The sequence below is a fragment of the Melanostigma gelatinosum genome (genome assembly GCF_949748355.1).
Source record: "Melanostigma gelatinosum genome assembly, chromosome: 16".
In the NCBI taxonomy this organism is placed as follows: Eukaryota; Metazoa; Chordata; class Actinopteri; order Perciformes; family Zoarcidae; genus Melanostigma; species Melanostigma gelatinosum.
The window spans coordinates 20036907-20051937 of NC_136649.1; the positions used below are offsets into that span (position 1 = coordinate 20036907).

Here is a 15031-nt window from a genome sequence, read left to right on the forward strand (position 1 = left end):
TCATAAGAAACCAATCTTCCCTGTTATGATCTGACATGTCAGTCCTTAATTAAGAAACTCGCTTGCTCACCTTTTGGACTATAAGCTTCAACTTCCCCCTAAAAGTTACAGATGGACGTGAAAGGTTTTAGATACTGATGAATAATATGAATGATGTGCATGAAAGAAACAATGAGAATGAGATGGCAACTTTATTAATAATCAAGATGTTCTATTTCACATTTCTTCATTATGCAGTTTGTTTATCACTTTTAATCACATCAACTGAAAATGGGGGATGCAATTGTTCCCAGTCAGGCAACAGTGCAGTTCATGCCATGTATGAAAATCAGTCTTTTTCAATAACAAATGGTCAAAAATAAAAACGAGAAACTGCTACACGGAGGGCTTTGCAGTCGAGCCTGTCTTTCAAAGTCTGTTTGCATCAATCTCCGATGCGGCTGTTCACTTCCAAAGCAGATATCTTGACAGACCTTTGACACACTTCATATTTCACAGGACTCTCACTTCATGCACATATCTGCTCTTTGAGGTGGACGTGTTTAGCGCTGCAGGTCCGCGCTTGTTGCTCGGACATCCGCTTCAGTCATCTGAGGACGCGATGTGTTTTCTCTGCAGGTTTTTTTTTTTCCCTCTTCCTTTTTTTGATGCAGCGGGAGGCGTGCCGGGCCGAGCCGGGCCGGACCGGGCTCGGCCCCATAGGCTTCATGTGATCCTGGAGGGAGGCGTTTGGTTATAAAATACTTTTTCAACATCCAGCTTGCATTTGAGAGCTGACCGTGTCTCGTGGAGCTACCGGATTGCAAATTTCTTTTTTTCTTTTTCCGGTGCGCATTTTGGGATATTTCCATCACTTGTGCGGCTCGTTCCGGACAGTGACGCGCTGCAGTTCCGATAATGGGAGACGCTCAGTCTGCGCAACGGGACGGCGAGAAGGATGCAGCGGATGAGGAGGAGAGCGGAAAGGTGGATGATGCTCAGGCTGAGCAGAATATCGAAGACAAGGTATCATCTTATTTCAGACAGATCCAGATTGTTGACATAGTGCAGACAACTAATGCCACGTCTACAGACTTTACATTTATCTATAATGATTTGTTTTTTTTATCCTCATCGATGCATTTTCAGTAGCAGCACATTTTGTGGTATAAAGAAAGCCTCGTCATGTTACATCAAAACGCTGAGGCTGGAATTTATTGTTGTTGTCAGGAAGGACAGTGCAGGGGCTGCTTGCCAACACATTCATTAACCTCAAGAAGAAGAAAAAAAGTCCTTGTCCCATTTTAATGAATGTCATCGAACACATCAAGCTCACTTTATTCAGGTGCAGAATGGAGTCATTGCCACTTTCTTCCTGGTTCAGTTGTTGAGTGTCCTCCTTGTCTGTTTTTGTCAGAGCTCGGGATCTGTCCCATTGCTTTGGTAGTTTGAGACCAGGAGCTATTAGTGGACTTCTGAAAACCCTGCTTTCGCTGTTTCATTGGTTCAGCAAAGGTTTGCATTTAGATGAAAGGAAACAATGTGGAGGAGTAATGGCCTTTCATTGGGAACCTGAGTACAGCAGGAGAGAGATGGAATTTCCCCTTTGCTGCACTCAGCAGAAAACAACATTGATTATTGTGTACTACATCATCCCTTGGTCGTGCAGAGCAGGAAGTTAATTCGACAGCACTGTATGTGTGCATGAAAATAGTTATGAATGTCTTATGAGCTATAATCATAAGTTTGTGTTGACTTAATGGCATGCTTTAACCTTTGTGATTTGGGTGATTAAATGTTTGGATGGAATAAGTGGCTGACGTATGCCTCTGTCACAAGTGATCAACTCATCTTGAATAAAGTCGAATAAGTATAAACATTTTTTTTTTTTTAAAGCAACATTATTTTACCAATGCCGTGTTGTCTTTAGTTTAATTAAGAACTGTTATCAGATTTTTTATTTTCCGAATAAATTGTAAAAAATACTTGAAGAGCTATATTCTTTGTCACACTCATTTGTACTTTTATTTGCAAAGTCATGTCACCAACTTTGGTTGTATTTCCTGAAGTTAAACTGCTTTATTCTTGAAGTAAGGTCCATTCAGAGGCAATTCATCATTCTGGTTCATGGCTGACTGAAAACAAAGCGCTGCCTGTTCACGGCCCCTAATATGGGCGAGACTGGAAAATCAGCTCAGCCATCCATAATCATATTATGTGCTGTTTCAATTCAGAGTGTATACTGTTGTTATCGCTCTACACTTAGGGGAGTATCAGCTGGTTTTTGGTTCACCTAGAACATTTTACTTCGGCTACATTATAATGTTTAAAAATGTTTATCACGTTTGAAAAAGGGAATAGTGGCTTCAAAGGCCGCTGTATGTCACCAAAAGACCTATAGCTGATTCATCAAAAATATTACACACAAAGAGTGTTCATCACTTTTCTGTGTGTGTCATAATCTGACAAAACGTGTAAAAAAACACATTGGAAATGAATCTCGTGTATTAATGTCCAACAAAGTCGTAGCAGGTATTAGCAGGTGCCATAGGACCCTACAGCTATTTGTAGAGTTGCTTAATTATTGTGTTTCTCAAGGCAAATAACATGTTTCTTGTTCCCTTTCCCCTGCTCAGACTTTACCCGCTAATCTGGCTCAAGGATTTGAGATTTGGACAATTAGGGTTGTTTAATTGTAAGACTACCGTCACATCAACACAACACTGACTGGACTATGTTAAATAGGGCTTTGGAACCCCAGTTAATCAAAGATTGAAATTGTTTGTTTCATATAAGTACAAAGTCTCACGGACAGTTTTATTCTCTTGCTTTGTTTTAACTGAAACCAGTGATTTTGAAATTACTATTACAAAACAAGGAAATGTTTAAAATGGACTTCTAAAAGGCAGGAAATTGTTTGATTTTCTGGTTTACATACAAGAGCAAGGGTACATTGTACGTTCTAAGTGTTATGTTTCGTTTCAGCCTCTCAAAAACAAAGGGCAGATCTCTGAGATCAATGGAAAAGCAGACCGCTCTACAGCAGAAGTCAATGGTCACTGTGAGGATGAGCTCGCTGCAGAGGGTAGGTGCTCTAACACTATTACTGCTTATTGAAGGACAATGTCAGCATAATTTCAACAGACGCATAACTTGTTGGATTTCATCTTCGCCATCATTCTTTTACAGTTCTTGCAATCCAAGTATTTAATAATTAATTTATTTCCTGGTTTAGCTGTCTTTTCACCAGACGAAGATGTTTCACAAACAGAAACGCCATTTAAAGAAGAAACACCATTAGAAGATGTTGAAATAAATGAAAAGGAATCACCTAATGAAGCTGATGCTAATGAAGATATACCCCTAGAAATGACTGAAATGAATGCAAAGCAGAATGACATCAATGAAAGTTTTAAGACATTTTTCAGTAACATTGGTTTGAAATTGACAGTGAAGAGGGGCTCAGGTGAAATCCCAACAGATGTGACCAATGATACTAACAAAGAAGAAGCAAACACACCAGAAGACATTGAAGATACCACAAAGGAAACCACAAGTGAGAATGCTGAACAGAATACCGATGTGAACATAGCACAGGAGACATACGATAATGATTCAACAACATGTCCAACCCTGACAGACGTTACATCGGATGATGTTCTTGAAAATCTAGAGGAGAAAGCAACAGAAACCAAAGTAGAGGTTAAATCTGATTATGCAGATGCAGCGATGACTTCACCTCCAGGAGAAGATGTAAACCAGGATACCACAACTGAAGAAGAGCCACGTTCCACATCTCCATCTAGTCCTGAAGAAGAAGTTGTCGTATCTCCAATTAAAAGATTTTTTGCGACTGGAATCTTTTCTGGACTACGGAAGAAAAAGAAACCTGCAGAAGATGAGACCACTGACAATATAAACAAAAAGGAAGTCGTAGAGAAGCCAGAACAAACTGCACAAGACCAACGTCAGGATAAAGAGGACATTAGTCTAGTTGTTGAGGCAGCTGCAGTTGAGACAGAACATGAGAAAAATAAACTAAAAGGGGATGTCCGGCCTGCAGCTCAGATGATGGATGCATACCCATCAACGATTATTGTCACTGAGCCTGAAGTTCTGAGTTCTCAAGAGAAGGACAAAGTTCAAGCAAGTCCTCTGAAAAGGCTGTTGTCAGGATCTAGTTTAAAGAGACTATCCAAAAAGCAAAGAAGCCGGAAATCAAGTGATACAAAGTTGTCAGACTCTGGAGAACATGTTTCAGATCAGCACCTATCATCGACTCAGACAGCTGAGAATCAGAAAGAAGGCTGTGCACAACCCTCTCCAGAGACAGCAGGGGAGGAGGAAGGTGCATGGGCTTCCTTCAAAAAACTTTTGACTCCGAAAAAACGCATGAAAAAATCCTCCTTCAGTAATGAAGAGACACAAATCCCAGGTTCAGTAGAAGAACCAAAACCAAGTGAAGGAGGGCAAATATCAGATCACAGCACAGACGAAGGCAAAAAACGAAAAGACTCATCTGTTTCATGGGAATCTGTTTTGTGTAGATCAGGAAGGAGAAGAATCCGAAAAACGTCAGACTCTGAGGATGAAACACCTCAAATTGATAACGATATGAACAAGCAAGACGGTGGATCTAAACATAGTGCAGAATCACCCATAGAAAATGAGGTTGATGAAATTTTTGCCTATTCACCCAAACAAGCAGGAAGCCCTTCAGAGGGCGATGGAGTGTCAACATGGCAATCACTGAAAAGACTTGTCACCCCTAAAAGGAAAGCCAAGGATGACGAAGAAAGCAAAGACAATGTACAATCTGATAGTGAAGTAACTCAAGATGAGTCCTCGTTTTCAATAAAGAAACTCCTTCCAGGACGAAAAAATAGGAAGTCTGCCGAAAAGCAGGACCAAGTATCTTCAGATGAGGCTGATAAGGAAGCAGCTTCGGGCGACGAAGACTCTGACACACCAGCTGTGGTTCCACTGTCTGAGTTCGATACAGTTGAGACAGAAGTTCACATACAAACACCGGCAGATGTAGAAAATCATATCCCCAAAGAAGCAGACTTTGAACTCCAGCAGGACCTCCTTGATCCAATGGCTGAACCAGTCCTACCTAGTGACAACCTGCAAACTGAAGCAAAGAAAGTCCAATGCAATAATGATGGTTTGGAGAATCAGGTAACTACAACCCCTGCTACCGATGAAAACCCTGATGATCTTACAGAATCAATCAGTCAACAACAACTCAGTGACATTCCAGAAGAGGCCACTCCAGCTTCAATCACAGAGGAGGCAGCTAGAGATGACACCATAGCAGAGGACCTGATAGAGATCACATCTGAGGCCATTACTGCACCAGAACGTTTAGACATTACCCTGTCAGATGAAACGGAGATGATCTCTGCAGTGTCCCAGTTATCTTTAGAGTCTTCAAAAACGTCCGGCAACACAACACCGGTTCCAGCAGAATATGTTGTTATGGAAACAGATGCGCTTCTGTACCAGGTTGTTGAAACCATCTCCATAAGTCCAGAGGCAGTTCCAGTCTGTTCATATGAGTTAAGATCTGAAAGAACAGTATTTTCTGTCTCGCATGAAATACTGGAAACATTTGAAAAGGACGAGCCAACAATTCTGGAATTACACAGAAGGTCAGATGCTACTGAAATTAACACAGGCCTAAAGGTTAAAGAACTGGATGCAAATAATGAACTTGCAGCCACCATCCAAATAGAAAACATATTTGAAGTCAATGACTTTGTTTCCACAGAGATTTTATCTGAAGTTCCTACAGAGGAGTTTGACACTGCTGAAATCGCTGAAGATGAAGTACAAAAGGCTGATGTTAGACATCCAGAAGACAGCATAACCGAATTAGAAAGTATTGATGAGAGCTGTTATCTGGTGGAATGCCTATCGGAGGTTAATGCGACTGGGTCTACAAATAAATTAGCTGAAGGGGACGAAATTGCCCAAGATAAAGGTTCTCTACTTGAGGCACATCAAACTGAAACAGAGCCCCCAAAACTAGACTCTCAAGAAGCAGACTTGCATGCAACAGTGGCAGATGAAACTAAGGATGGGGCAATGGAGCAGGAGGTCGGATCTGAGGATGACGATCAACAACCAGTAGAGGTGGATCGTTTGCAAGAATTAGCAGATGTACAAGCTCTCACATTGGGTTTAGAAAAGAGGAGTGTTCCATCACTTGAAAAGGACAAAATATCAGAGGGCGTACCAGCAGGCGAAACAGTTACATTTGAACTCAAAGAGGTGCCGCTAACTGAAGTGAGTGTTGAGCCAGAAAATGAAGATGGACTCGAAACAGATGCTGCCAAACCTGAACACATTCAAGTACCAGACGCATCAGATGCTGAGCAAGCCTCCACATTAGATTCAGAGGAAGGCAGCATTCAATCACCAAAAGAGGAAGTAAAATCAGACGACATTCCAGCAGCAGAAACAGTTACAGATGAACCCAAACAGGCAGTAGAGGTTCTCACTGAAGTCAGATTTGAGCAAGAAAACAAAGAATTATCAGCGAATGTTATGACACCTGTTCAAGAACCAGAAGTATTTCAGGCTGTTCAAGCACCAACATCAGATTTAGAGGAGGGCAGTGTTCAATCACTTGAAAAAGAGGTGATACCAGAGAACGTTCCAGAAGGAGAAACAGATGAAACCAACGAGGAAATAATCCCTCTCACTGAAGCCAATCTTGAGCCAGTGGTTGCTTCCAAAACTGGACACGTTCAAGAACCAGAAGTATTAGAAGCTGTTCAAGCAACAAAATTAGATTCAAAGAAGGGTGTTCAATCATTTGAAAAAGAAGAAATATCAGATAATGTTCCAGAAGGCGAAGCAGTTATAGATGAACCCAAACAGATGGCAGAGGGTCTCACAGAAGTCAGCTTTGAGCCAGAAAACAAAGAATTATCAGCGAATGTTATGACACCTGTTCAAGAACCAGAAGTATTTCAGGCTGTTCAAGCACCAACATCAGATTTAGAGGAGGGCAGTGTTCAATCACTTGAAAAAGAGGTGATATCAGAGAACGTTTCAGATGGAGAAACAGTTACTGATGAACCCAACGAGGAAACAATACGTCTCACTGAAGCCAATCTTGAGCCAGTGGATTCTTCCACAACTGGACATGTTCAAGAACCAGAAGTACTACAAGCTGAGCAAGCAGCCACATTAGATTCAAAGGCGGGAATCCTTTCAGGGGATATTCCAGTAGTGGAAACAGTTACAGATGAACCCAGACAGGAAAATGAAGTTGAGACAGAAGGAAAACTACCAGTAGAAGCTGCCAAAACAGAACATGCCCAAGAACCAGAAGTATTACCATCGGATGTAAAAGATCATGGAACTGAAACAAACCCTGATGAGGGGACAATGTGCATGCCTGCAGTCATAGAAAGTATTGAGGGAGGTAGTGCTCAGGAATTTGAGAAGCAAATATTGTTAGATGACGTTCCTAAACCAAACATTGACAGTGTCATTGCTTCAGTTACAGATGGACTTAAGGGTGAAGGTGTGGCACAACTGGGTTCCTCTTTGGAGAGAGCAAAGGATCAGGAAACAGAGAGTATTACACAAGATGTTGGGGTTGAGCAGGAAGATTGCAGACCTGAAGGTGTAGACGAGTTACTAACATTAACAGCAGTTTGTGTATCCTCTGTGAATGAGGAAGCAAGTAATGTCCAGGTACTAGAAAAGACTGTATTAACCGAAGAAAGTCCAGCACCATGTGTAGACAACGCTGCAGTTACAAATGAACCCAAACATGAAGTGCATCTCAGCGCAGGGCAAGTCGGCGTTGAGGGAGAAACAGAAAGTACGTTTTCAGGCACTGAGACAAAGACTTCTGCAGTTGAGCGTGCCCTAGTTGCGCATGTAGTCACTACATGCGGCACTACAATACCTGATGTTTTGATAGAGAAAACATCACCCATTACTAAACTCTCGATAGAAAGAGTCACAAGTGAGCTACTGTTTGAGGAGGAAGTCGAGACTGCCACACCATTAGTGAAAGACGATAAGGCTGAGACAGATGAGGAAGGCAGTGTGGTTGTGATGATGCACGTGCCATCAGTAGAGTTTGGGGATAATAACAGAACTCAAGTACAGGTGGTCAATGATGATATCAAATCAGCTGAAACAATTGTGGACACAGTGGTAGAGGTAGGGGAAACAGAAGTCATAGATATTTGTCATGAAAATGTTAAAAAGGTAGACAGTCTCTCCTCAACTCCAGAGATTGTAGAGGAATTAATTCTTGAGCAAAACAAGGTGGCCATTCAAGAAGTCATTCAACATGTAAAGGAAAACTTGCCAGAGACAGCACCTGAACCACTGGTTGTCAACTTGGGACAAGAAGGTATTGAACAGCCAGATGCTGTGACCGAAGTGAGCAAGATGGTTAAAAGTGAATCAAATGAAGTTGAGGATCAAAAAGAGATGGCTGATAGTAATGCATCGCTCCATGAAAGACAAGATGAAACGTCTACGGAAATCAGTGCCGTCGCTGCAACTGGACAGCAAGTGACTGAGGATCTGCACACACCTGACGTTACACCATGTTTAGATGTTTCTATCCATGATCAAAACGGCCATTTGGAGGAAACTAAAACTGAAGAGGAAACATCTGAAGCAGCTGTCGTAGTAGAAGAGGTAAAGTCAAATCAAGTGATTCACAAAGCAACACAAATTACCCAAACCCTGAGTGTAACACCTACTAACACTGGATTAGTAGCCCCCGAATACACTGGAGTCATCTCGCCTTCAAGTCTTTCAATTGAATTCAAACTCAACATACAGTTTGGGCAGGCAAATGAACCAGCTTCCCCACCACCTACAGAGAGATCTGAACCTGTGAAAAAGACAGACGTGTCTGAGGTCGGAGTTCAGCCAGTAGTGGTAGTAGAACCCGTAAAGACAACCAAACAAATAGAGTTAACGGAGGTCGCTGTTCAGGCTACAGGGACCACAGAACTAGCGGCAAACTTAGATTCAAAGGAAAGAGCCGTGGTTACGACTCAACCGGTAGCGCTGGATATCAGCATCCAAGCGATGGAACCAGACGAACAAATCAAATCAACAGAGACAGTAACCTCCAGTGTCCAGGCAACAGAAACAAAACAACCAGTGAGGCGAACAGAGAAAACAGAAGAGTCCCTGAGTCAGCCAGTACTCTCTAAAGCGTGTGAGCAAGAAACAAAAGAGCCTGCTAAACAAAAAGAGTTGGACCAGGATGTGTGGATGGATGCTGAGGAAGACATCTACGCTCAAGAGAAAACAGAGGCGTGCCTTCTTGAGGTGGAGGAATCTGTTGGACCTCAGACAGAAAGTGAGCAAGAGGCAAAGGCAGGACTTGAACATGAGGTTGAAATGGCTCCTAAATCCAAGACTGAGGAAGAGGAAAGTCAACAGAGAATGCACAAAACAGTAAAAAGATGTGAAACTGATAGCGAAGGTGAAGATTTTGCTGTTGCACCTGAGCATCCTGAAACTGCGAGTGTCACAACAATGGAGTGAAATTAATTCTGCTCGACTTCAGTGTCACTAACCGGTAAGCCGATCCCTTTCCTCTTGTTTTCGTGTCATTTTTGCAAGATTTGTCCCATTATTCAACTGTTTCTTTCAGTACACGTATTAAAGCATGCATCACATTTAATGGAATTTCCAAATTTGTTCATATTTTAATTTTTTCTTTTCTTTCAAGGTTGGACAATCAAAAAGGAAGTCACTCAAGTTTGTAAGAAATTTTCAAAAAGCCACTAAAGAGTAGCGCAGACAGTGGTAGAAGAACTTTACAGGAAACAGCATTCTGCTGCTTTTATTTGACATTATGTTCAACTTATTATTATCATAATGTGTGCGATTAATGAGAGATCTAGTACGAGCAACATCAACTGGAGAACTGCTACGCTTGGCTCAGGGTGCATGCAGTGTGGTTCTAGAGGTTTGACAGTGAACTACATCCATTATCCAACAGCTTTGTTCAATCATGCTCATGAGTTGTTTCTTTATAGTGCAATTTGTCAATCACGTCAGATCTTTTCAATTATACATCATGTTTCTGCAAAGCTCTATTTTGATCTTTTTTTTGATGAATGTCTAAGGGTATAAGACAGCATTCTTGTTCGCAGTTTTGTGTTTCAAATAGATTTGTGTAAGTATTAAAAAAAACATTAATTCATAAGGTACATAACCCAGGCACTGGACAAATGTTCATTTATTTTGACCTAAAAGGATGCTAATAGTATATGTAGATATCTCACTGTATCATCTGTGTTCATAAACTGTTTTGCTTAATCACTTAAACAGGTCAATGCAGGTAAAGACTATAGGCAGAGCTGAACATTTACTGTAAACTATCTTGTACAGAATGATTAATGCTTATACAGACTGATGTGCTCATTTTTAATCTACCAGAATTTTTACTGTGGCAAGTTTTAAGATTGTATTTGTTTGAAGTTAAATGAATCTTCACATATGTATTTATCATTAATCCAATTGTAATCAGCAAAGCCTTAAACAATGATGGCAGCTTTACTCATCCCGTTCTGTCTCCCAGTGGTTTGTGTGTAAACCTCAGTCACCTGCAGGAGATGATTTCTTTCCACATATACGGACATTAATGGAAAATTCTTGCTGATCTTTGATTTAAATAATAACAAAATGAAAAACATAAACCTGAGTTATGTGTTTATATATTTACATATATGTTATGTATAAACTATTATTTTATTGGAATAAATTCATACCTGGTTATTTCAAGTACGTCTTTTATTACAAATTATTCTTGTATATTGAAACCTCGAGTGATCATAAGTTAGCTTTAGACATTCTACTTGACTAATAATGTTCTCAACAAGTCGATATTCTGCATGCAAACACTGAAACACAGCTATCAAACCTTCAACATAACATTTAAAACACTTTATTGCATCTTTTATAATACAGCACTCACAGTTGGAGTTCCTGAACTTCATAAATTTAAAAAAAAATTAGCGCATCTCATTTTTTCACAAATAAAAACATGATTGTGTTTTGCTGAAATGAATGTACTGTGTAACATGAAAAGTAAAACATTAAAAAAATATTCAGGTCCGCTTCACGATTGCAGTTTCTTCCAGAAAACATTGTCACACATAGTACATGTGCATAGTGCAGCATTCTCCGCAGTGTCCTTTATAGAGTTGCGTATTGTTGGAGGAGCCGCTTAGAAGATCATTTTTGCAAGTTCAAACATAACCTACGAGAAAAACACAAAAAACAAATAAGCTTAAACTAATATTTTGAGAATTTTAATGAATTATATTATAATTAATCTAATTAAAGTAGACTAACCAGTGTTCACATGAGTATGTTTTTAGATGGTTTGATGTGATGAATAAACAAAGGATCTCTTATCTCCTTACCTCAATAGCAATGAGGATGATTATCATCCACTCCAACCTCAAGCTGTGCTTCTCACTCAGGTGGCTCCTCATCAAATCCGTTAGCTGTGAACAATGTTCCAGCTTCTCATTCACGACCTAAACACAGACAAATGTTTCTCACCGAGATCAGAAGCGTCGCGCCAGAATGAGCCTCTACATGACCACTATGGCGCCACATTATTCTCAGGAGCAGCGTTATTTACATTGACTCTGCGGTTGATGCTGAGGAACTGGCACGTCTTATCGTAGAGTTTTTCCAGGTTTTCTCGGTCCCAGTAGAAATCAGGTGTGATGAGCAGGTCCGACCTCAGGTTTATACAGTGTCTGTCCGAGAAGCATGCGAGTACAAAAGGTTTGAAACAGTCTGTCAGCCCAGCAGGCCGGCAATGCTTCTTATAATTGTAATTACCTAACAATGAGTGGCAATAACAACAAAATACATTGATGTGAGCAAATTTCTGCTACGGATATCCTGACAAATACAAAAAAATACAAATCTGAGGCTTAAACCGGAAACAACTGGAAAGTTTTGGCTTAAACCTTGAAAAAAGGAAAAGACGCAGTTCCCTCTGAACAAACTGCTATTTAAAGAAAACAGAATTTACCGTAAGCTGAAAAGTTCACCTATCTTCTTCATAACCTCTGCCGAGGACAATTTTACTCTTTTGCCAGACTTCAGTGTCTAACGAGATAAACAGATTAGGACATTAGCATTAAGTGGAGCACTGATGCATGGTCTACCTTCCGCACGAACAAACAACCATTACAGATAATCAATTATTCAGAATTTCTTTGTGTCCACTGTACCTCTGGAATCGATTGAATTGACTCCACAAAGCTGTCTAAAAACACCTCCCATATCGCCAGCTTCACTGGAAGAGAAAGCCTGCGGTTAAACTCAGTGCTGGAACATAAAAATTCAAATCTTTGTGATTTATAGTCTGAGCGCCGGCTCTCACCAGACAAACATAGCGCATTTGAAAATGCAAACTTCTCCAGAACCGCTTCATGTTGTTCCATCTTGTCACTCAGGATAATGTTGCCGCGCTCAAGCTTCGTGTTTCCCCTGAAGAAGAGAGAAAAAATACAGAAAGTATGGAGCGTATGTGCATACTAATACAATGTATTTAATGAGTGAGTGAGTGAGTATCAACCTACTCTCCAACAGTGTAGTTAATCTCCTCATTTTCCCAGTGGACTAATGCTACTTCATAGGGCTGGATCTCATGACGTTCCAATATTCTCAACACCCTTTTCAACTGTAGAGACAGAAAATATGCACATTGTCGAAGAAGTATGCTACAGTAACAAAGTAAACAAGGATTACAAGTAATTAAATGTTATACTTAAAAAAGATATATTACTTATTTACCATTTTTTCCTCAACATTCCAGAAAACAACTGAGCCTTCCCTGAAATTACAGAAAGAAAACGTCAGTCAGTAATTTACCAAAAAATAAAGAGAAAATTGCCATAACACTGTAATTACAGCTGGAGATAGATAGATAGATAGATAGATAGATAGATAGATAGATATTACATCATTGCCAATATCATTTACACTTGTTTTATTAATGATAGTAATCGCCATTTTTTTTCAATATAAATATTTTCTACAACCCATTACTTCATCTAACAAAACAATGAACTATCAGTGCATCAACAAGAACATTGCCGAAATAAAAAAATGTCGAAACTTAGGTATGGAAATATTGTATGTATGTATATATACACACACACACACACACTGTATATATTTCTACCTGAAGAAGAACATTAGAGCACCGTCATCTGGTTTTGCGGCCATCTCTGTGCTTATCACCAGCACATTTGAGGCATCTGAAATTAAAACAAGTTTTTCATTAAATGTGGTCGTTGTTCTGAGCAGCATATAATCACATTTAATTCCCAGGAATGTTGTATTCTATAAATATTTTTTTTGAATCATACCTCTTGGTAAATCTATCTCATGGAAGCCGTGGCTGATGAAGTCGTGGCAAAGTGTTGGCAAATGATACTGATCTGCTGTTGCAAAGGCAATACATTGCATCATATCCTACAGAGAAACACAGGTTTGAATTAATCACTAAAACACAAGCAAGACGTGTATGAACACTTATAAAGATCGTCATTATCAGACGGCTGAATCACCTTGTCCATGTTCAGGGAGGGCTGATTGGCTCTGGAAGGTTGTTTCGTTCTTGGTCCTTTGGGAACCCTTTTCACCGGCACCGCTGCTGGTTTTAAACTCGGTTTCAACACAGACTTCACAAGGTCGGGTGAATAAAAACGCTTCTGTCCAATTCCACATTTAGTCAGCATCCCAGGGTCAGTTATCAAAGTGCTGCCGTTACTGTTAAACCCAACTAACGCAGGCGGAACACGTCTGGTATGCTCCAGCTGTTGGTGAAGCGTGTTTAAATGATAGGGCCTTGAAAAGATCCTTGGAGCAGACCAGTTTGAGTGAGTCCTGGGTGTGGATTCATACTTGTGTGGTTGGATGGACTGGGAGAGACAGGCCGAGGTACAGACGCAGACTGGTTTCCACTCTGCTGGCAGCTGGGCTCCCAGTCTGGACCACAACGTCCGGAGCAGCATCTTAGCATCGACAGCTGCACAGGTGAGCTGCGACACAGGAAACAGCCAACAGTGTACCTTCAGCCGATGCATCATAATGTATTATACTCTACTGTGTATGCATTACAGAGCACTCTGGAACCACAACCTGGATCTATTAGCACGATACACTTAAATATGTCATTTCAGACATATTGAATGCAATGTTAGTATACAAAGTGAAGCCAGAATAAGCTACACTGACCTTGACTACATTAGCTAACGTCAGATATCACACTCTTCACTAGTAACGTTACGTCTGCTTACGATATAACCATTTTAAATACAGTGTGAGAGCAAACCACGAAATAAATACGGTTCAGTACCTGGAGCTATAACTTCAACTAAGTTACAAGCCAACAGAGGAGGTGGTGGACGTGCTAACAGATCACAGATCAGTGTGTAACGTCAAGGCTAACCGATATGTAGCCGTTAGCTTACCGGAAAATGAAAGAAGAAGCGATTCAACAGGAGTCGAATGATTCAACGTGTCCGAAAACAACGGTTTTTGTTCATGTGCAACTGTGAGTACAGCGACATTACAACGTGCATGACAGACACAGGAGCCGTGTGCGCTGCATGGGTTCGCTGTTTGCTAATAAAGTTTTGTTGCGGCTCATTTCCTGTTTATGGTGACGTACCAACGTATTGCCCAGGCCGTTGTCGGCCCCGATTTTTGACTGGCAGGTTATGCGTTGCTGCCAAGCTCCAGGGCTGTAAATCAGGACCTCTGGGTCCACTGACAGAGTATTACACTTTAAAAAAAGAAGAATGACATGTCTAATGTAGATTACTACATTAGACATGTCATTGAAAACTAGAAGCCTGGGTGTTGTTTGCTGAATTTAACTTTAAATACCACACTCAATAATCAATCACCTGCACCCAGAATGCCACTGTGATTTACCTTTAAACAATTAGATCACTTAGAAATCTGAGTTTGAACGCCGTGAACATAATTCAGGTTTGCTTTTTGGTGTGCA

The 15031-nt window shown here is 40.6% G+C and overlaps 3 protein-coding genes across 3 annotated transcripts; 2 read left to right on the plus strand and 1 right to left on the minus strand.

Annotated features, from left to right (window-relative positions):
- Positions 1-870: 870 nt before the first annotated feature.
- Positions 871-8014, plus strand: akap12a (A kinase (PRKA) anchor protein 12a; the record flags this gene model as incomplete). Its single annotated transcript, XM_079286170.1, has 4 exons — positions 871-1005; positions 2965-3064; positions 3215-7707; positions 7958-8014. Exons 1-4 carry the CDS (start codon positions 898-900, stop codon positions 8012-8014), a joined length of 4758 nt encoding a protein of 1585 aa, XP_079142296.1. The 5' UTR covers positions 871-897.
- Positions 8015-8347: 333 nt separating this feature from the next.
- Positions 8348-10636, plus strand: LOC306790176 (uncharacterized protein). Its single transcript, XM_079286312.1, has 2 exons — positions 8348-9556; positions 9710-10636. Exon 1 carries the CDS (start codon positions 8404-8406, stop codon positions 9520-9522), a length of 1119 nt encoding a protein of 372 aa, XP_079142438.1. The 5' UTR covers positions 8348-8403; the 3' UTR covers positions 9523-9556; positions 9710-10636.
- Positions 10637-10914: 278 nt separating this feature from the next.
- Positions 10915-14628, minus strand: rmnd1 (required for meiotic nuclear division 1 homolog). Its single transcript, XM_079287325.1, has 12 exons — positions 14490-14628; positions 13584-14057; positions 13383-13488; positions 13196-13271; positions 12805-12844; positions 12591-12691; positions 12392-12498; positions 12240-12304; positions 12038-12114; positions 11636-11756; positions 11412-11528; positions 10915-11245 (listed from the first exon to the last, which is right to left on the minus strand). The coding sequence occupies exons 2-12, from the start codon at positions 14028-14030 to the stop codon at positions 11213-11215; spliced, it is 1290 nt and encodes a 429-aa protein (XP_079143451.1). The 5' UTR covers positions 14031-14057; positions 14490-14628; the 3' UTR covers positions 10915-11212.
- Positions 14629-15031: the final 403 nt, after the last annotated feature.